Raw genomic sequence first — 22,480 nt, forward strand, 5'->3', positions numbered from 1 at the left:
AAAATGTTTTAAAGACATGGAACAAAATATACAAAGAAAAACTTAACTTGGAGCACTTTTATTTCTAATTTCTCTTAAGCAGAATTTGGCATTTTATTTTAGATTTATTTATATACCTCTACTTACATTTATTTTTCAACCTACTGGTTTTGTCTGTCTTAGGACTAGCCTCTGTCTGACATATTAAAGAACAAAAAACCATGAACTGAAAGATAGGGAAGAAAAGAGGAACACTAGGAAAGAGGGGAAGTTGTTTTATATTCTCAATTCTTTATAGTGCTGCATCTATCACAATGATGTCTTTTTTCCCTTTCAAATGAACTACAAGATGAAAGATACAGGCTTCTATTAGAAAAAGGTTTTAAGGAGCCAATGCTCGTGGGATTTACATTCTTGCTGTGACAAACTCATACCGCTGTGATGAAATACAGTCATCAGAAACTCAGGAATATATTGGTTCATCTCAGTTCTGCCACTGCTATAAGGCAAAGCATGTAATCTTCTTTTGGCGTCCCATGCTCACAGGGGTGTTTTGAGGCCTAGTGTTTTTAAGCAGTAAGCGGGTTGTCCCAAGGAAACACTAAACACTACCAGTGTGGTATTTAACTTCAGTTGTGTATTATTAAACAAGCCTTACACCTTACACCACAAAGAAATCTGAGAATATAATTTCATCGCCAGCAGGTCTTCTGTTTACCAACACCATTAAGATGTTTTAAATCAAAAACCAAGAAAAAGCCTCTAAAGTCAGCCCTTCATTAGAACTTGCCTGTTTATATACTGCCTTTTCCTTTAGTATTTTCTGGAAAAACAGAAGTTGAATGACAATTTCAGTCAACAATAGTTATAATATTAATGATGCTTTAGAACACAAGATTCAGATGAGTTTTTCTTTGTAATTAATCATTCGAGTTGCTGTATCATTTTTTAAAAACTCCTTGATAGTCCTTTGATGTTACTATTACTTGGGGCAACAAAAAGAACCCTCAAGGTTTCCACTGGTAGCTTTGTTTCAACAAAACATGAATGAACCTGTGTATGAGTTACATGGCTTCGGATCAGTCAGTAAATACTCCTGAATCTCAATGCCTCCAGCCTTCAGTTCAGTTTAACTTTGTCTACTAAAAAGACTAAAAAATAATCTTGTTATTCCTACATAATAGAAGTAACTGATTTATATAGGACTGTAAGTTTCAGAGACAACTCATCTCAAGGGCTCAGAAGTCTTGATGTTTAGGTTATTTAATATTAAATTAGGATTTTTAACGCTTCTGTCAACTTAAACCTGGATTTCTGCTCCAGCTTGCAGTTTGCCTTAGCACGCTATTTTGAAAACAGCAGAATTTCAGAACCCAGTTTCCAAAATGATCAGATGTCCTTGACTTGGGGGTACCAAGGTCTGCCAGAGGCACAGGGAGCATGGCAAGAAGTGGAAGCAGCAGCAGGTACCCAATTTGAAACCTCCACTATACATCTGACAGGGCTGTACATCCTCCAGCGCTGCTTCACGACTTTGAAGGTAGTCCAGCACAAAGATACTCAATCATCATCTGAGCTGCTTCAGTAGGCTCAACCCATGTTTCAGTAAACAAATATTCACAATAACACCCCCCCCCCCCCCGAGAGTAATCAGCCATCTCTAAATGTTGAAGGTTCAACACAGCACAGCAATTAGCTATCTGCTGTACACTTTACATCCTACTGAAACGGCAGCAGAGTGGCTGGCAATACACATGTCCATAACACAGTTTTCTGAGGAAAGAGAGCCACTGTTTCCAGAGTCTCACATAGCCTGAGTAAAAACTGAGCACTAAAATAAGCTTCTGTTTTTAACCGAATGAGGAAAGATCATTAAAGGAAAAACCCAACGCACCAATTACTACTTCTTGTACACCATTCTGAAGAATTCCCAGGATCACAGGCCTGGGATTTTCAGGTGAACAGAGGTTTTACATAATCAGCCCTTTCCAGAACTGTCCAATGGAACAGAAGTATCAAGATAGCATATCCCATTTGTGGTTATTTTGCAGCTGCTCTTCAATCTCTCTCACGATCTCTCTCTAGGTAGGTTTACACACATATCTTTTTTCTCTAAAGTTCAACAGTAGTAAGATGAACTGGGCTACTGATGGGTGGGCATGGCCCTTAGTCTTCTCCAGACATCTGGAGATGCTCCTGTCTTCTAGTAGTATGCAGTTTCTGAAGCACAGGGTCCAAGTGGATTACTCAGCCTCAGCTACACCTAACATCAGAAGGGTGCATAAGCCAGGATTCTCTCCTAACCTGAAGAAAGAGTAAGGTGGTACTCTGGTAAAAGAAAGTTAATACTAAAGTATTTTTTAATATAGATTATTAATCTGTATGACTGCTTGGGATATTTTGCAAACCTGTGTGAAGCCACAGGCAAGTCTCCTGGTTTAGCTGTACTGGTTGGAAATGTTACCAACCCCAGCTCCTCATTGCCCTTCAGGTGCAGGTCATTGCCAAGCACTCCCAGGGGATGAGGTTGTATGGCAGCTCCAGGAAAGTTCACCCGGATTTGCTCAAACTACCTGCCTTGATAGGTTAAACAAATAGATTGGTCTAACTAATGGATTAGACTTTACCTAGAGCAGCCTATGTCCAGATGACCGCATCTGCTGGTAGTGATATGTGATTAGTAAGCAACCTCCAGCAAAAAGGTCCTGCCAACATCTGGGGGATGTATTCTTTTTTTCTGACAGATTTTTGTTAAGTGATGTCTTTACTTCAGTTGACTTTATGAAAACATTTTTAACTACTCTGGAAACAAGTGATACAAATGGTCTCTTTCACAATTTGCAACATGTGTTTATCATCAAAGCATTCTTTTTTAGGAGAAACCTGCTTCAACAGTCTAAACCTGACTCAAGTAGCTTATAACAGATTTGGCTGGGGCCAATGACCTTACATAAAAGATAGAATGAAACTTGAGACTGGCATCAAAATCAGACGAGAATTACGTCAGCGGATACTGAATGAATAGATGTGACATCCTGCTGAGCTCAGGTTTCCTATGTTTCTGCACTGCAGTTCTCTTACAACACAGCCTCCACCACAGCACATTCAGATCATTTCAACTTACACCATAACACATGTAAAGTTTCTGGTAAAAATCTTTATTCATGGAGAGTTGACCCAAAACACTAATGACCTGTTTACAACTGACCACTTTGCATTCCTGCTTGAACTTGAAAATTATTGCATGCATTAAGCATCAGAGAGCACACAATTCACAATCATAAATATGCAGGTGACCTGCATAATGCTACCAATCTGCACATCCACCTCAGTTTCAACTGCACAGCAGAAAACCCTAGATCAACTGGTGACAGATACCAAGTCCTTCTTAACATCAACTTTTCCAAAAAGTAAATGCTTTAACCCCACTACATAATTAATCACTGAGGCTTTCATCTGGTTCCTAAGGAACAAGCTCTCAAAATTATTTCAGAACTACTTAGCATTTTAAATTATCATCTTTTCTGCACACAGGCATTTATGCTGGAGATAGATGTTGTACCTCATCATGAAAAAAAAAAGATAAGTATGGTTAAATACATTTCAAGGTTGCCAAGATAAAAGAGCCAAGGGACTGCTACCTGACATGGATAATTACACCAATTTCAAAATGTCTTTGTTAATTCAGGAAAAAAGTGATGGTACAACGTTAGAACTTTTGCGGTGACCTGGACCCTCAAGTCTGTAGACTCCATGATAACTAACAAATCTCATTATTTTCCTCAGAAATGCTCACAAAAAAACCAACAATATCAGCACAGAGGGCAAACCAATATAGTTAGTAAGATACTTAACAGTGTTAATTTATTTGCTATGAAACAGCAAATACCTGTCTTATGATCAACAAAATCTCTTTTGTTATATTTTTACCCCTAGAACTACCTGTTAAAATGCAAATAATAGATTGCTAAGACTGCAGGAAAAATAAAACACAATAGAGTGCCATGAGTTACTTTCTTTTCTTAATATTCAGGATGAGTAAGTATAACAACTTTAAATACCATGGAAAATCTAGTTATAAAAGCAAAGACTACATGAACTAACTAGACATACAGCTCTTACTCATCCCTTCCCTGTGAAACATTAGCAGTTTTAGTGCCAATATTTAGAGAGATCATAAATTAAAAACTTTTCTGACATTCACTTAGGTTGGTTTTTTTGTTTGTTTGTTTAAGTTTCAGCCTTGGGCTAAGAATGGGTATATTCAACTGATTCTAAGCAACTGAGCACATGGTAAGGAAGATAATACTCTGAATTGGAAGTGATTGCCTTACAGACCAGGTGCATTAATAAATCACACAAGACTCAGGTCTACTGGAATATGAAATAAAACGGGTTTCAGCTAAGCAGCCAGGAAGCTTTTTAGGCAAGCCTAGTTTACTTCACATTTGCAGTGGACTAAGAACATGAATGCAGTAGATTACCAGAAGCTAACTGAAGGATGGTAACCTCTTTAAGTACTAACTTGACTGTTTAAGGAGTTATCCTGCTGATTGAGTGCTACAAAGCTTCTCAAAAGGTAAGGTAGAAAAACTGAAAAAAATAAACCAAAGAAAAAGAACATGGACAGAAAAAGACAAAAGGGTGAGAATAATCTGAAAGACAGCAGTGCAGCATACTGTGTCATGACAACACCACCACCACAGTTCATACTGCAACAGGTTTTGTCACTGGAGCTAATCTAGCCACGTCCCTTCCCAGAGATAAAGCTTGTACTAGCATCAGGAGTTCTTCTGCCTCCTAACAACATAAACGCAATGCCTCTGCTGTAGATAGAAAAGAACTTCTTGCAGCCAAAGATGCCTTTTGCACATTAAATATGTAATAACAGTGAGTTTTGCTGGCAGGTATCTTTGTTAGGGATGAGTCAGGACTTCAACTAGGGCTGATACACCATCAAAACCTTGTAGCATAATTCTAGCCAACAGGACGTAATTCTCCCACCAAAAACATTAAAAGATTGTAGAGCTAACTCTTGGACCACAGTAGTTTAATAATATACTTAAAAACATGAATAGACAAATAACCAAAGAGCAGTCCTCTAACCATATGAGAGCAGAAAACACAAAGTGATATGACATTCGAGGATTGTATGACTGTGTAATGGAAAAATTCCAAGAAAAATTCTGAAGCGCTCATTTTCAAAAAGGTAATGGGATGATATTTATGATACATAATTCTCAACTTAACGTTACATTAACTGTATATCCCTTACTGAAATACTCAGGATTCACCCTCATACTGTAAATATTTTAAAAATAATGAAAATTTGACTTGGTAAATGTTTCCCATTTACTCTGTCATTGTCTCTCTGTCCCCCATTCTGTTCTCCCATTCCACTGCTCTCCCTATGCCAACTCTCCTCTAGGACAGCTTGGGATGTCCAAATTTCTGTATTATATTTCAGAAGGTGTTCAACAAAAGCATCTGTAGAAACACTAGGTACAAACAGCAAGTTGTTCAGGCTGTCATTTGGGAATACGTCAACAGGAATTTCCTTTTTAGCATTTTTCCAAGCCAACTAGCAAACCCTCACCCCTGCCAACCAAGCAGAACAAAAACATCCAAGCCATAATAAAATTAGTGGCCTCGTATTTCAGAAGGTTCAAAAGTTATTTCTTTATACATATCTCTCTGTAGCATTTTGCAATCCAGCCAGCAAGCTGCGGAATCCTCATAGGACCAAGATACAGAGTAGCTGAATCTATCAATTGTGACAAAAAATGATGTTCGACAAATCCTATCTCTGGTGAAATGAAGTTGCAGATTGCTAACGTTTATTTCAGCATGCTCACCATGGCAACTGAAATCATTGCATATTTAGGTTTACATGATTTTATTTTTTTTTCCAGCTTGGATCTGTTTTCTTGTGAACAATTAAAAAAAACATGGGCACATATCACTCAATTGAAAGAGTAAAATTACAGTTTCATAGCACATACCTATGATGGCCGATATGTCTTGCTCTTTTAATGTGCCCAACTCCTTTACATCCTGCTGTGGGACACCCTCCATGCTCTAAAGCTTCCACCAATTCCAAAGGACCTGCATGTCAGGGGAAATTACATGAGAGATTAAAAAAAAGTATCTAATCTTTAAAAGTTACATAAATATGCAGGAATACCAGAGTATCATAGTAAACATGGAGAAGAAATAAGCAAACAAAACCTAATTTTAAAGTACCTTAAAAATGCATTCTGCAAAGGCATGATGGAGATTCAAACAACCTAATCCACCAGAGAAATAATTTCATTCTGTGAGTAAATCTCTACAGGAGATCTACATCTATGTAAAGAATGCAAATCTTAGAGGAACTCTATGACTTCAAATTTCTCTCCTATTAACTACCTGTAGCTGGAACCTGGTTGTTTTGCAAGAACACAGACACTTTAAAGTAAGTTACCCTGCTGTTCCCAAAGACAGGGATCTGTTTGTAATAGGTATTGACCTTCTCCATTTTTAGCTCGAGTTTTCCAGTGAACAAGATGTGAAAACAAAGGCTGAAAATACTCCTAAAAAGAACAAGCCATAACGAGATTTTTGACATTTTTATTTATCTGAATTTGTAAGTCTATCTGGTTCTCATCAACCTGTAACAATGATGCCTGCAGAGACATTAAAGCATGTAGCTGTCAAAACTACCTTTGACGTTCAAGCAAACATAGGATATAACCCATAGCTTCACAGCAAGTGAGAGACAGACCTACTCCAGTATATGAAACTGAGAACACCTCCTGCACATCTGCACACATGCACTGCCTCTCTAGTACTGGTTTTACTGGAAAAGTACATGGACTTGTATCTCCCTCTACAGATAACAATACTGACGTAAAAAGGTCTACCTAAATAAATTTTCCTAGATGAAAGATAGGTTCTTGCTCGCAGATGGATAATGAAAGATGGAGAATTATTATGTATAATTAGGACAGTCCAAAAGCATTTTTTAACAAATGTTCCACCTATGCTAATGTTACAATACTATGACTACACTAAAGTCCAAAGACTTCTATAGGCTTTAAAATGGTGTAATGGATGAGAGAACAGAGAATTTTATCTTTTCTACCTTTATGCAAAATTGATGCCTATAATGTAACGAGTTGGTGGACTCGGAGGGAGACTTAACCTAATAGGGATGCTTTTGAAAGGGAAGTCCTGCCTCACTGATACTCTGTTTTTGCAAAAACTAGCTCCCTACAAATGGTCTCTCTTCACTTAAATTCAAACTCTCTAAAAATGTAATTTAAAAGAGTTACAACTGGCTGTCCATATTTATGCAAGAAGCTGCTACTTACGTCACTGTGAAACAATATTAAAATCAACACCAATACACGGCTCTTCATTCCCTAACTGCTATCAGAAAGGTCATAATCCATCATGATGACTTCACTACATCTTAAGAGAAAACACTATCAATAAATAAATACTGGGAGAATAAGACCATTATGATAACTGCTCTAGACTAATATTGCTAACATCGTGCAGTGTTCACACAAAGCTTCCAGACTATCTTACTGACTGAGGAAAAAATATTGTGCCTTGCAAAATATTTTCTTCCCTCCTTCTGAAACCTTTTCACAAAACCTGAAATGCACTTTAACTTACTTGGAAACAATATTAGTATTTTTATAATATTCTATATTCTATACCATATTCTACAGGAATAATACAAAGTCATATTGTTGGAAGAATGTAATATTCAGTAATCATCCTATTTTAATAGTAGTTGTGCAGTTAATTATTCTTTTTCTATTTAATGGACGTTTACTTTCCCTCCCGTGACATTGTCCATCTTCAGTTTTGTAGCTTAACTAGTATCAAAAAGTCACTTCTACCAGTCACATGCTGAAAGAGATGAACAATGCCCCCTATGCCATCACCTAGAGGAGATGATGTGTTGTATGTCACGGGCATCTGCATTTTGTTTCTTTTGATGTCTCCAACAAAATGAATGTATGTGTGTTATACTCCCACCTAGGCTAAGATATTTTTTTTTCAATTTTAGGTAATAGAAATGTCACAAGCTTATTCAGCTCTTTTGCCACATGATACGATTTTTATTTATGTGGCTACCAACTACTTTTTCCCACTGGACTGTTCCTTCATTCAGTACACAGGATGCACATCTCAGATTAAGAAGATATCCAGCATCCTATCTTCTCCTCATTATTCACTCTGTGCTTTGGCACTTACGGCACTCTATTCAGACTCTCCTCCTTTGAAGGTAGAATGATTAACTTCCTAACAGGCAGTCATCACTGTACCACTGGAGTGCTCAGAAAACTTATGAATATATTCTGATCATGCTCTTGATAGGAAACATTTCTTCTTGACATTTTAGAGACGCTGAATTGAGGTACAGAAATTTTCAGGTAATACGTTCACACAATCTGTGTGTGCCTAATCCCAGTTATTTTACATTTAATTTTTTCAGAGTACTTGGCATTGCTCAGCATTTCTTGTTTTCCAAGCACAGCTCTTTCTGATCTCAGTTACAGCCGTGAACACTTGGCACTTGTGCAAACCATACCTCAGAGTCACAATATAAAACAATCCCAGAGAAGAGCACTCAATTAAAAAACATCTCTTCAAAGTTTGGCTAAAGTGATTTCACTACCATTATCCAGAAACACAATGGCATAGGCAGGGATATGCTTACCACTAAAGTCTCTTCTCCCTGCAACCTTCAGTCATTTATGACAGACCTCCCACTTCTTCAACAAGTAAAACAAAATCCCCAGAGAGAGCAAGCTGGTAAATACAGTATTATTGGTACCATGCCTCTGTTAGATTTATCTTCAATGTGGGCACCGTTAAACCCTCTTTGCTCAGCTGAAGAAAAAAAGGAAGTTAGCTGGTTTTGAGGATTTGCCACAGCATTTGAAAGGAGTGCCTTCTCAGTGCAGTCTGGACTCCTTTGGGCTAAAAAGCACACTAACCTTCAAGAGGACGTGGACAGAAGATTTTAAGAGTAATACCCTATCCCAACTGAGTGCCACAGCAGTTTCATTACTGGCTTTGAGACGGCTGGGATTTTATGCAACAGATCTTTATCACTACTTCGGGTTTTGACTGTGGTTCTTACGCATACAGAGAAACACTGTATTTCCATTACAGTAAGGCTCAATAAAGCTATCTACTAAAAAGTGATTAATTACTGACTGTTGATTTTGCACTAAATGTCACATTTACATTGTTTTGCATATCCTAGTTGCTACTCTTCCTTGGATGGAACTGGCAGAGGAGATAGCATAGTCCCTGTGCCTTTTAACATCATTACATTATAATGTGATTTCTCTTACTAAGTGGGGGCTGAAGAGGGTGTCCGGTTTTTGTACACCAGCCTGCAGGATGGATATCAGGGCTATCTACATCAGTCCAATAATCATAAATACCATCCCAGCCATCAAAATGGACCTAAAATCAAAAAGAAGAACAATACATTTTAGATCAGAAAAATTCTCTATAAAATCGGTTTCCCTAAGTAATCTCTAGAAATGACGTGTCCATTACAGTAGTCACTTTAAGACAACTATCGATGTTACACAGAAAATACATGTACATTAGATTCTGGACCCAGACATACTCTCACTGAAGTAAAGAGAGAGGTGTCATCTGGTTGTTTACTATGTCTTGCATCATCAGGCTCAAATCCCAGGAATAAAGCAGGTAAGTTTAGTTCTCACATTAATACTTAAATTAAGCATGAATTTCTGCCTTTTTTCTCTCAACCACCCCCCCAAATTCAAACATTTTTTAATGTCCTGTTTGACCAGGATTTAATAATAGCAGAGCAGTAAGCAAAGGCCTAAAAAAATGGCATTTATCCATAAAAACCAAACAAAAAACCCCAACATACAAGTAACAATTTTACTAAAATTAGACCATACAGGATAAGGAGTTGAAACGGAAGAGAAAATGAAGTATGTGACTTCCCAGAAAACCACCAGTATGGGCTATACATGCGTTTTTTTCAGGTAAAAGCTAAATATCTTCAAATCTTACTTGACCTCTTCACTAGTAAATAGCTGAGATCTCTCATGCACGCATGTGGATGCATGTACACACAGATATATACAGAGCTCTTTCAACATATGCTACAGAGTCAAATTACCACCCCAGAAACTACAAATCCTGTCATTTTAATAAATTAGGCTGGGGAGGGTTTTTTTTGTTTTGGTTTTGGTTTTTGCATGACCAAATTAAAAGTTTAGGTAGAAAATGGGTAGGTGTGAAGATATTAGTTCTGATGACTCCCTACCACCAGTTAATTCAGATTCAAAATGAAATGTCAGCTGCATTTCTGCTTGAAATACCATGTATGCCTAAAAAATCTATACATACTGCAAACAAATATCCTTCATATCCATCTAACTGGATATCTGGAATATGCTAGCCCTTTTAATGGTTAAGGGCTTCAGAGAGTAAACTGGTTTTGTACAATAAAAGAAAAATAATTCAAGTATACAACTTCCAGAAAACTGCAATTTCTTAAAAATACATTATCTGTTATTAATCCAATCTAAAGTCAATAATTAATATAAACTTCAGAACTGCAGAAGTCACTAACAAGACACAAGAGATCAGGGTTCTTTTTTTATATCTCCCTTATATCTCTCTCCTTTCCCTGGAAGTTTATAGAGACAGGTTCAATTAACCTAGGCCAAATATTTTATGGGCCCTAATACAAATATCACAGCAGCCCTTTGACACTTGATATTAAATGATCACATTTCTTGATAGAATAGACAACTGTTTTATATCAACTATTCCCAAAGCAATTTTTGAACACATTCAACTCTGCTCTCTAACTACCTACGTCAGCAAATATAACTAAGAGGATAATAGAACAACCCGTTCCAAAGGAATTATATGCATATTAATCAGTGAAAAGCTTAGCAGGACACAGCAATGTGACTCGTTTCCTTCTGTGCTTAATTTTACAACTATAGGATTTTGGTTTTACAAAGTAGTCATCAGTCACTCAAGCAGGATAGTACAGTAAGACAGAGAAACTTACTTTTATTCTATAGTCATCAGTATCTACAATAGTTGCTACTCTGATAAATACTGGATTTCTCTTGTCAACCACTTCAAGTTTCATGTTTTTCTGAAAGCCATGAGAAGGTTTCTAGAAAAGAACAGTATTACGAGAAACAGAAGAAAACCTCAAAAATCTCACAAAACTGTAAAGTATATAAAATACATAGCAAACTTTCTGCTTTCATTTTTTCAAATCTGCTCTCCCCTCCAACAAATCCAAGCATAAAAAGATCATTCAAACCAGTGTTACTAAACTAGAGAAATAAAGTAACTACTTTGGGATTCCAGGTTCTCCATTCAAGCCCTCCAAGCAAGTAAGTTGGGATCTTTATTTTATATCAGTTGTGTTTTTTCCTAAATTCTCTAGAAAAGTTTTCCCAGAGATTTTGGCCAACAGTTTCAATGCAGTGTTGAATGAAGTATTATATACCAGCAGCCTGCAATGTCTATGAAATTGTCTACAGGAAATATATTTGTGGTTTTTAGTATGTATTTTGGCTTTGTGGATCAAACACTCTTCTTTGGTCTCCTACTGAAAACATAACTAATCCATGGTATAACAGTAAATACTCACTCAGAACCAAACAGGACCAAATACCTGGTCTGTAATACTGTTTTGGCAAAAAAGGTGTCTCTGTTAGGAGTATCAGATTTTATCTTTGCCATCTACAGCTATGAAATCTAAAGCAAAAATTATTTCTATTTTAAAGGAACATATGCACAAGACATGTTATGTTTTTTATTTTAGATTTCTAGGAAAATAACGTATCTGTCCCTCTAAGACTTTCCAGAACATCAGTGTTTTTTCCTCAGCTGCAGCTTAAGAACTCTTATTTTCTCCCATAATACAATATAACATACTGTGGCTGTCTCAGGAAGCCTTCACCCAAACTCCACCACAATCAGCGGTTTATTCCCATTAAATATTTCTTATTGTTTAATCACAATTAGCATGAATATGGTTACCATTATATTAGTACAGAAAGCAGGGAGGGGATTTTCTCTGGCTGTGAAGCCAAAAGGCAGAGCACAGCTGACCCCATGCAGTCAAGCTCTCCTTCCCCTCCATCCTCAAAGCCAGATGACCTTGTCTATGCGACCCTTTGGGACCTACACCATCCCTAGCCGCTCTCTGCTAGCATGGTTTCTGGAACAGTGTTGAGCCATGACAGCTAGTGCTCCCTCAGTTTAATGCTGTCAATGCCTGCGCTCTTGTGGCATGTCCTTTTCAGTTTCCCGGCGCAGACACAGCCAGCCGGACCCTGTGGGCCACTGGTGGGGTGTTCCAAGTGCCGAGCCCTGTGGCGTGGCTGTTCCCTGAATGCCAGGGGGAGAAATTAAAACATGGATGCTCTGAGAGATAAAGAAAATGTTTGCTTTTAGCTTGGTGCAGTCAAGGTCACAGCCCTCCACTGTTTTGCCAAGGACTATACCTCTCAGATATAACCCAATACCTTTCTAATCCTTGCTCTGAGTCTTCTTGCTGAGAACGTAACATTGAGACCCGTTATTAAGCCAGACACATATTGGAGTGATAAACTGCAGGTCAGTAATAAACTTTGGTGATCTACTGACCCCAGGAACTGCTATAAGCACCACATTTCTGCTTTCATTAATCCAGCTCTTAGCAAAGTGTTATTCAGAATTAGTGACCCTAATCTGAAAAGCCAAGGCAAACCAGCTTCAGCGCGCTGTGAGACAAGGGGCTGGGAGCTACCAGCCATCTGATGCTGGCTCCTAACAGCAATCCTTTCTGCGTTAACTGACCAGTCCGCTTTCCTCACTGAAATCCTAAGAGCTCAAGAAAGATGGGTGTCACTGAAAGAAACTAGCAAGTACGAAGCTAAAAGAAAAGAATGTTGCCCACAAACACCATAGTTAAACTGGGGAGCTACCTGTAGATGCTGCCCATGTACCCTAGTCACAAGCTCGCAGAAGAAAAAGTCTACTGAAGGGTATTAAATACAAACCCTCTCTCTTGGCTACTGCCAGAGACAATGGACTAGATGGGCAACGAGACTGACCTCCTACAATAATTTTTACATTCTCACTGTATTTATTGCACCATTTAAAATGTACAGATAGAAATACATAGGTTCAAAATATGTTATGATGACTCAGTAGCTATCTCATTATTTCTAATAGCTAGGCAGTCATTTCCCATAGTAAATTACATTCATTAGTAGTATTTTGTAGCACTTAATCCCATTTATAATGATTAAAATAATAAAGTAATAGTGATTTATAATAATAATTATCTGATTTCTGACAGTGAACTGCAAACTTGCATAAAAATAAACCACCTATTATGCAACTAATTAACTGGATACATTTGGAAACATAGGAACACCATATATGTATTCTCTTCTTAAACTAATTAATTATATACACTTAAAAGCATGAAAAAAATAGAAGCATTTTCTCACCACTTTAAAAGCCCTTGCAGGTGCAGGTAATGAACTGGTTTCTTCCAAATACTTCTCCCAAGAAAAATGCTTAGCATGTGGATAATCTGGCACAGAAGAAATATGAGCAGAATTAAACATAGCAGTGCAAAAAATAAAATTGGTATCTAATTTACAGAATGCCTAACGCTTTCTATTCTAAATTGTCTCTGACACATTCACCATGTAGGTTAAAAAACCCAACAGTCTTCTCATACACAATGCTGAGTAGCTAGCAGAAAAAGTCACAATTGCTTTGGATATGAGAATGTAAATAATATGGACTGGAAAAATCTGTCCACTTAATTCAAGAAATTAATTCAAGTATTATAAGCCTAATCCTGTATTTTATAAACAGTAATTTACTGGCAAACATAATCTAATCAGTTAGCTTTGTACCACAGTACAGCACACCTGATTACTTTCTATTCTTTTAGTGAATTTAAGTAAATTTCTAAAAAAATAGCCTGGACATTTACTGTAAGAATTATTTACAGACATGATGAAAGAAGATGTTGCCCTTCTCAGAAAGTGTCATGTTTACAAACACTTTATGCAAGAAAAACAAAAGCAGCTTTGCTTTTAAAGAAAAGGCAGTGCCTGTCCTTTGCCTTTACTCTGCACTAGAAGTTTAACTTGAACTTTAACCATTATGATTCATAATCTAGAACAGAATGAAACCAATTATGATTTGTTTTAAAAGGGATTTCACTTAATAATAGGCTGTAATTAACCTCCTGACAGACAGATTGCTTTTCAAGATTGCTGGCTATTAGAATTTCTGTCAAAGTTGGTTTTAACCAATTAAAATTTTCCATGTTCTCAGACCACAGATAGCAGTTTCTGCAACAGGGCATTTAGATCATCCAGCTATACACAACGGTCCTGAAAAACAGTGGTGGTCTTATATTTCGTACTAATGAATACACTTTCATTCTTCTGTATAGTCTCTCTCATTGTGTTTTCCTCCCTTCCAAAGAGCCCTTATAAGTTTGATTCTTTGATCACATAACACAATCTTCTCATTAACCCATTATCTTGCATGTTTAGTTCACGCGAAGATGTTTTTCTTAAGCAACAATCTCACACACCTGGAATTTGTTTTATCAGCATTTTCACAATATGACTCTTAGCATGAGTGAATACATTCAGCCAAAAATACAAACTTGTTCCGATTCCAAGGGGTATCTTCCATGGATAGATGTCTCTCTACTCAAGTAGCATACATGTGCATACTTAATACCTAGTATCTGTTGTACTTCTACTTTCAATATATTATGTCCTGTAAAAAAAATCTGTAACTCCCCAAATACCAATTCTTAATTACAGAAAGAAAAATTCAGGAGAGGTAACAATAAGCTTATTGTAAGTTTTAATGCTGCTAGCTGACTATAACCTCCTTAAATATCTCAGATTACAAACCTGGTGGGGTGATGAGAGTTCTTTTATGTTCTTTACACCATCCAACAGGATGAATATGTGGGCTAGCTGCCTCACACCTGGAGGTGGGGGAGAAAAAAGGGTACTGATAATGCAGTTCTTCAGACATCCTATTATGCTTAGAAAACAAGACATACAAAAAAGATTTAACAAATTCCAAATAACCTACGACACCTTCAACTTACACTTAAACTGCAAACATAACCTGAATACGAACACATTTAACACAGACTTGGTATCACCTAAACAAGCATAAGGCTTTATTTACAATTTCACTGGAAGATCAAAGAAGTCAAGTCCTTGAATTCAGTGGTAGATCCCCATTGAGAAGCTATAATGCTGGACCTGAAAAATTCACATATAGAGACTCTTGGTAGAAACGTGTTGGCTGGTTGCAAGAACACAGTAATCCCATCAAAGACAGATGGGGTTCTGCAATGCCAAGACTGAAACTTTAAACCAAAAGCTTCAAGACCTTGATTAATCATCCAAGTTGCACCTGGAGGCAGATTAGAAAATCATGCATAACTGCAGTGCACTGTCAATAACAAGTGAAAATTCAAAACCAGATTCTGAGTGGTTTGAATGGAGCTATAAACACTTCATTACAACCCAGCAGCACATAAGCAAAGTATGCCTAAGAAAAACTGTCAGCAAAAAGAATAAAATAGCATTCTAGGCCCCAAACTGCCTGAAAGAATCCAGAACTAATCAGTGATCCAAGACTGCAAATTGCTCTAAAAAAGCTGATCAAACTCTCTTACTCAAGGGACTAACAACTTCCCATATTTTCTCTCATGTGCATCAAATTTTACACTAATGCTGTTGCTTGTGGCATGCCACAAGAACCACAGAAGACTAGCAGAGGCAGGGTGAGCTACACTTGATATGTGCTGGCATCTGTCTGAAGCAAGGAGAGATCGCTCTCACTGTGCTCACTGGTTCAGTTACATCATTCTTAGAAGAAAGCAGCAGTGGGTGCTCACTATCAAATTCTGTTAGCAATTAAAAAAAAAAACCCACACATTCTGCAAAAACTTAATTGATATAAAAGCAGATGAGAGAAAAAACTGTTTAACATTCAGTATTATTAAATTATTATATATAGAACCATATAATTTTATTACATATTGTTATATTATTACTTTGGAACATAATACATTATGTACAATATAACATATAATGTATATAATATTTAATGTATATACTACATACTATAATTATATTATTACTCAATATTATTAGGAAAGGCAAAAAGTAAGACTGATCTACAGGAAAAGTAAAAAGCCATCAGACTCTGCTACGAAACATGCACCATCCCTATGTCTGCATCAATACTTAATGATTGGTTTTGAGTTGGCTGAACAATTAACAGTGTTTTTTAAAGAAGTAGATAGTACTTATGTAGTCAGGGTGACTAAGGAACATCATGCTGACACAAAAAGCTAGCATTACTCTGCATGGCACTGCACTACGCCATGCGAACATATCGTTTGCCTCTATTTAGCTGAAAACTCACATATAACCATGTAATTCCCATGTAGATCTGTCCTTAGGGACCTTGCTTCTCTTAGGAGCCTGTCCCACCTATTTCCTTCTTTAGTTAGATAAATCCAATATTACAGTGCACTAGCTCTCGCTTCCACTATTTCCTAACCCGAAAGGTGCTTCAGTTGCTGACATCAAACATTCCCAGCTACATGCCCTCTCTCTTCTGGAGAACCCTATCAGCATTTCCATCTCTCCAGTAACCACGAGCCCAGTGCCTTACTCACTCCAAGGACCCACCAAGGCCAACAAACTGCAGCTTAAGTTGAAGTTGCTAAGGGCTTAATTCCCTATTCCCCATGGAGGGATCAAGAAACCAAGCTTAAGTAGCTAAGTGGTATTCTAGATAGAAACACCCTCTCTCCTTCCTGCTGAAGGAATGCTGCTTTCTAAACACTCCTCAAATATTTAATGAGAAAAGAAGACAAGCAGAGAGCATCCATGCATGAAGACATGGACTTCATATACAATAATCATTGCATAAAATACTGAAACACTCATTTGTGATCCAGTTTCTATTTAATCCCTCTCTGAAGTCAGTGTCTCAACCGTTAGGCTGGAGAGTAACATGTCTTCTCTCCCTTTACCGTCAGCCCAAGGGGTACTAATACCTGAACTAAAATACCTGAACACCTGAACAGTGGGTTTGCTCTCCCTGATTGTTATAAAATAATCATTATCTGTATCTACCCAGAAAGTATTAGCATGCTGGAAGTTCATATTAATTAAGTTCCCTTAATTAGTAGTACTAATTTATATTTTTTTTAAAATATCACATGTTGATTATCTGTAATACCTAAGAGGGTGCAATGAACTGTGCATCACAGAAAAAAGTTTAAGGTAAATTAGCAGACACCCTAACACCTTAAGGCTCAGATCAAAATGCTAGGTCTGCAGATCTTGAACACAAACATGTTTTAAGGATTGCAAAAGGAAACAGCACAGAAAAGACTGTAAACTGAACCCTGGGGTACTACCACATTGCAGTTTTGAACGTGTGCTGCATAAAAGAAAAACGAAGGAGCACATCATATTTAGAATACACAGAATAACACTAGTATGTTTTTTTAAATCTGAAAAGTAATTTTACATGATGTCTAAAATTCAGTGTGGATGTACTTCAACAACTGAAATGCAGGTTTGGTGTCTCGGAAGCATTGTCTCACAAGCAGCACTCCTCTAGCCTTCTACCTAAAGAGAGTCAAACACTAATGACGAAAAATATTGGCCAACTTGCTACAATTACCTTTATGTATGAAACAGCTCTGCTAGTATCTCTTTGTAATGATGCCAAATAGATCAATTTCTAGCAGATAAAACCTATCTTTGATAGACTCTGTAATGGCTCTGACAATAGCCAAGGATTCAACTGACTTCAAGAATACCAACCTGTTGTCCTACTACAATATATAAAGCTATATTGTATGTATTTAGTATTTATAGTATCACACCAGGTACTCTCTAAATCACTGAAGCTGCCATTAATAAAAGGAAGCAAAAGGACTTACGTTATAATTTTGCACTGTTAAAACTCAGCATCTAACTCCTATAAATGCTTTGCCCCAAACAAATCAGAGAAAAGGTGAATGCTTCATGCTCCCTCTGTCCTCTTCCTTTCTCATTACAGTAACTGTGAGGAGAAGCTAATGAGCAAGGCAGGGGGTAGCACTTTTCTACCCCTCTCAAGCTGGAGTTTTAAATGGAAGAATTTTACATGGATGAGGTATCCTTCTGCACTGGAAGGACATACTCTCTTACTTCCTGAAATGTTTTGGAGTAAAGTCCACAAACTACTTTCAAAAGTCTCCCGAGTTAAATTTGGGTACATACTCATGAGTCTCTACGGTATTATCAGTATTATACTTAAAATAATGAGGTAGACGTGTAAAAACACTTACCAGGACAAACCTTCTAAATGCACTTGTTCTGTTTTGCTTTTTCAAGCACAGTTTGAACATACATTTTTATAAAATTCTGAAAAGTAAATGCCATTGCACACACTTCTTGCCTTGAAGATTCAAGAAGCAGCAAGTGACCAAGGTATGTCACAATGAAAGATGCAGTCCTGGAAGATGCTCTGGCATTACAGCAATGGAAGCGAACACGGAACAAGTGCTACACACCACAGCACTGCAAAATAGCACTATAAAACATCCACAATATTTTAATTTGGTTTAAAAGAAAACTCCAGTCATTACAGATGAGCCTATAAGAAACTTCTGTAACCATGGTGGCCTCAGGAAAAAAAAAAATCATCCCTGTTCCAGCAAAACCAGGTCATACAGTCCATCTTTACCTACTGATTTCACACAGCCTTTTAGCTTCAAACAGACCATTTAACAATAAAAAGTAGAGATCAGCAAAAGTCACACACAATTTAAAGTAAAACTATTATGCTTTAATGTGTTTTATTTCATGGACATATTATCTAGTTTGGAAGAACAACAATAGTCTATCAGACTAAGCCCAAGACTTGTCAGCTGGAACGCCAAAGGCTACTCTGACTTTTCACAACCAATTTGCTGCGTCCCACAGCTTTTTAACTCCTTTGTTCCAAAACAGAAGGCAGATCACCCGGCTCATGCTCTTCATAAAACACGATGATCCATGAATTGTGAGGATGCTTGCTAGGCCAAAAAAGGTCACCACCACTAGCAGGAGCTGAAGAATTTTGCACCTCCAAACCTACCTACCCCTGGACCACAGCAGAGCACCACCACCTTCCACCAAGCAGTGCAGTGGTGACATGCATAAGCTCAACTAATCAAGCAAGATTATAATGTCCACACAATTCATCCCTCTTGTGATCCATTCTTTCTGTCATGTGAGAACATGCAGACAGAAAAAGACATCTATTTTCCATACTGGACACTAAAGCTAATCCAGGAAGCTGAAGCAGAGCCAAAAGCAGCAGAGCGCGCCAGCTGAACCTGTAAGAGAACCACACAGAGAGACAGACCAAACAGCAGCTCTGCTAAGTTACAGACAGCTTAACTACATCTTAGAAAAGACATCAAAGCAGGCAAGAGCTACGTGATGTAAAAGGCCAGGAGGAAATTCTGCAATAAGGAAAGCCAAGGGCAGCTGGCAATGTGAGCCTCTGGAGCGTGCGTCACTCTGTGTGAAATGAACACGTATGCAGTTCAACAATACTTAACTCACGGCAGGAAAGCATGTCCTAACAGGAGACTCAGATATGGAAGAAGACTTAGTATTTTTCTATTGGTCACTTTCAGCTGTCCTGTTAATTTTTCCCAAAAATCTGTTTCATATATACAGCTCATTCAATTCAGATCAAGAGAGATGGATGATAATGCTCGCTGTTAAAAAAAAATGAATATTCACTTTGTTTAGAAAAACATCTTCCCATTGGGTTTCCACCTAAAAATCTGGACAGAGTTTTTATTTATTCATCAGCACTTTCTTTAAAACAAGCTGTATGTGTCATAGTAATTTTCAGTTTTGAAATAATTTCTGATTTTCCCTTTTGGGAAAACAAACCTTTTGGTATTTTGATTTTCTCTTTATAAAATGTAGATACAATCTGTAATGAAAATGTTTTCTATAAAAAAACCCACCCATACACACGTTATACTCATAGATAATAATATGCCCTCAAGAATGCTACTTATATGACTTCTTGATTGTGAGATGTCAGTCATCCAACTGTGCATAAAAAAAGGAGGGAAAAAAAAAAGGAAGAAAAACATAGAAACCATCCTGCAGCCCCATCTAGTGCATAAGTGAGAATATTTCATCATTGGCAAGTGTAAAGCTGGTATTAATTTAGGTCAGGACTTCCCAAAACATGGTCCATGAGGTTATGGTATGTGTCCAGAGGTGGCATAGCAAGCCACATTAACATATTTTCTATTTAAAGTCTGGTAAGACAGCTGCATGGTGATTTGCATGAAATTTTAGAGCTTTAGGGTCAAATACTGGTCCATTATCCATTTAAATAGTTAAAAGTATGCACCGTGACTCATGGTTCTTTAAGACTGTTTTATCTTCTTTTTGGCATAATATAACCCCTTCAAAAAGACTTGTTTCTTTCAAAGAAAGAGTGGAGCAAAGTTATTTATCTCAAAAATGAAACAAGCAAAGCACAACTTTTAAAGACTTGGCTGTTAGCAAAGTAGCAGATGCTGGTGGAGAGCAGAACTGGCCTCTTATTTAGTCTCACACCGAAATTCAGTCTATTCCAAAACTCATACAGATCAGAAAATGATTCAGAAAAATCAAAAGTTGATTTGTCTTCATAAGGCGCTTTAGAATCAATTTTTCTATGCAAGGCAAACAGGTGAGTGTAGCATGGGACACTATATTTTCTCACACTCCTGGTAAGCTGATCCCAAAAGCTGCCTGTAGGACCTTCTCTGCAGGACAAGTTCAGACCAAGACATGGATGAGGGCACCCAGAAGCCTCTGACCCAGTGAGTTTGGGCTACAGCATGTTCAGCACTGCCATCGCTCCATCCCTCATGTGGGCAAACAGCAATAAGCTAGCACAGCCTCATCCCCTGCACAAGCTCTATCTGTGTTTGGGTTTGGTCACAAAAAAATTTGGAAGCTGAGGCGACGTAAATCTGTGCGCAAGCAGAACAGATGCAAGAGAATGGAGAACTGAAAGCCAGCATGGACCTGTAGTTAATTCACAGTTCAGACATACCCAAAGATTCCCAAATGCTATTTCCAGATTCAGTCAACCTTAAGAAAATTTGGAAATTCCACTCAGAGGGAACGTCTTTGGCTCCCAAAGAAGTATTAGTTGTTTCATCAAAAAAGATGGGACAGATGGAAAGGACCTGATGGCTTGTGCAGTATAGGTCAAATTTCTCCTTCCTGAAGGAAAGTCTTAAATTTGTCGATTTTCTTCACTTTTCTTCCCTCTAAAAGCCACTGCCAAAGAACAATTTAATGGAATTTATAATACACTGAAAGTATCACCACCATGCATTGAAGAGCTGTAGTAATGACTAATTCTAGCCAGGGTACTTATTTTCAACCATTAATGTATTTTCTAACACTCAGGGAAAAGGCAGGAAGAGTATCTTCAGGCTGAAAGCCTGAAGCCTAAAAAAGCTTAGGCGATGGTAATAGATTTCTGTTGCCTGAAGTCCAGTAAAATCAGTCAACTGTCTTTTAGTTATCCAAGAAGAGGAAAGAACTTTTAACCTGACTGAAAAAGTTCAATCTACTCAAACTCACTCATCACAAAAGGTATAAAGAAAAAAAAAGGTCCTTGTTCAAAAATAATCAACTACATACACTAAATACATCATTCCTCCTTCACTGTAATTCCGAGATTGAAACTTATATGCAGGTAAAGGGAAACTGTGAGGCTCTGCTCTGGGTAATCCCAACAAAACTTCTCATTTTTAATTACAGACACCAGTTGGTAGATGTGAAACTTATGCACCTAAGATATTTTAAGGCCCCTACAAACCTCGTATCTAAAATTAAAAATGTAAGTGGGATGCATTCAGGATGCATTTTGAGGCTCTCTTTTGGTCAGACATTCCACTGCTATTTTTATTTGCTGTTCTCTTCTCCCATTTTCTTTCCTTCCTCCTCTATTCACTCCCATTCTCAATCACAGCAATGCAGAGAGGTAGGCCACACCGCTCAGAATTTAATTTCCATGCACAGTATTTCCAGCAGCATCTTCTTGCTTCTTCCAGAAAGGTACTTCACGATTTCATGAAAAGAACAAATCTTCAGCTTGGCTTCAGTGTAAATACAGCTCCAGTGACTTCTAACACCTAAACATTTTCCACTTCAATTTTCCCTCATCCTTGAAGAAGGTATTATTTCATGTATTCTACATATGAAATTCAGAAAACCCACTTCAGAATACTGTGACTGCAGAAACGTAAAGCCTGGTTACGTACTTAAAAACTGCTTTTCCCTCTTCTGAGAAGATTGGTGGACAAAATTCCTGTTGACATGGGAATATTAACAAGCCTGAA

General features: G+C 37.5%; 1 protein-coding gene across 8 annotated transcripts in view; it reads right to left on the reverse strand.

Moving 5' to 3' along the window:
- Window positions 1–22,480, reverse strand: part of L3MBTL3 (L3MBTL histone methyl-lysine binding protein 3) — an 86,778-nt gene that overhangs the window by 19,219 nt on the left and 45,079 nt on the right. For all 8 annotated transcript variants that reach the window (XM_030022444.2, XM_030022449.1, XM_030022451.2 and 5 more), the window contains exons 12-16: window positions 14,946–15,022; window positions 13,506–13,591; window positions 11,057–11,167; window positions 9,339–9,453; window positions 5,982–6,084 (exon numbers count right to left, since the gene is read on the reverse strand). In XM_030022444.2, coding sequence (XP_029878304.1) covers window positions 5,982–6,084; window positions 9,339–9,453; window positions 11,057–11,167; window positions 13,506–13,591; window positions 14,946–15,022 — 492 coding nt within the window. The remainder of the gene's footprint in view (window positions 1–5,981; window positions 6,085–9,338; window positions 9,454–11,056; window positions 11,168–13,505; window positions 13,592–14,945; window positions 15,023–22,480) is intronic.

This window comes from Aquila chrysaetos, chromosome 8, assembly GCF_900496995.4.
Source record: "Aquila chrysaetos chrysaetos chromosome 8, bAquChr1.4, whole genome shotgun sequence".
In the NCBI taxonomy this organism is placed as follows: Eukaryota; Metazoa; Chordata; class Aves; order Accipitriformes; family Accipitridae; genus Aquila; species Aquila chrysaetos.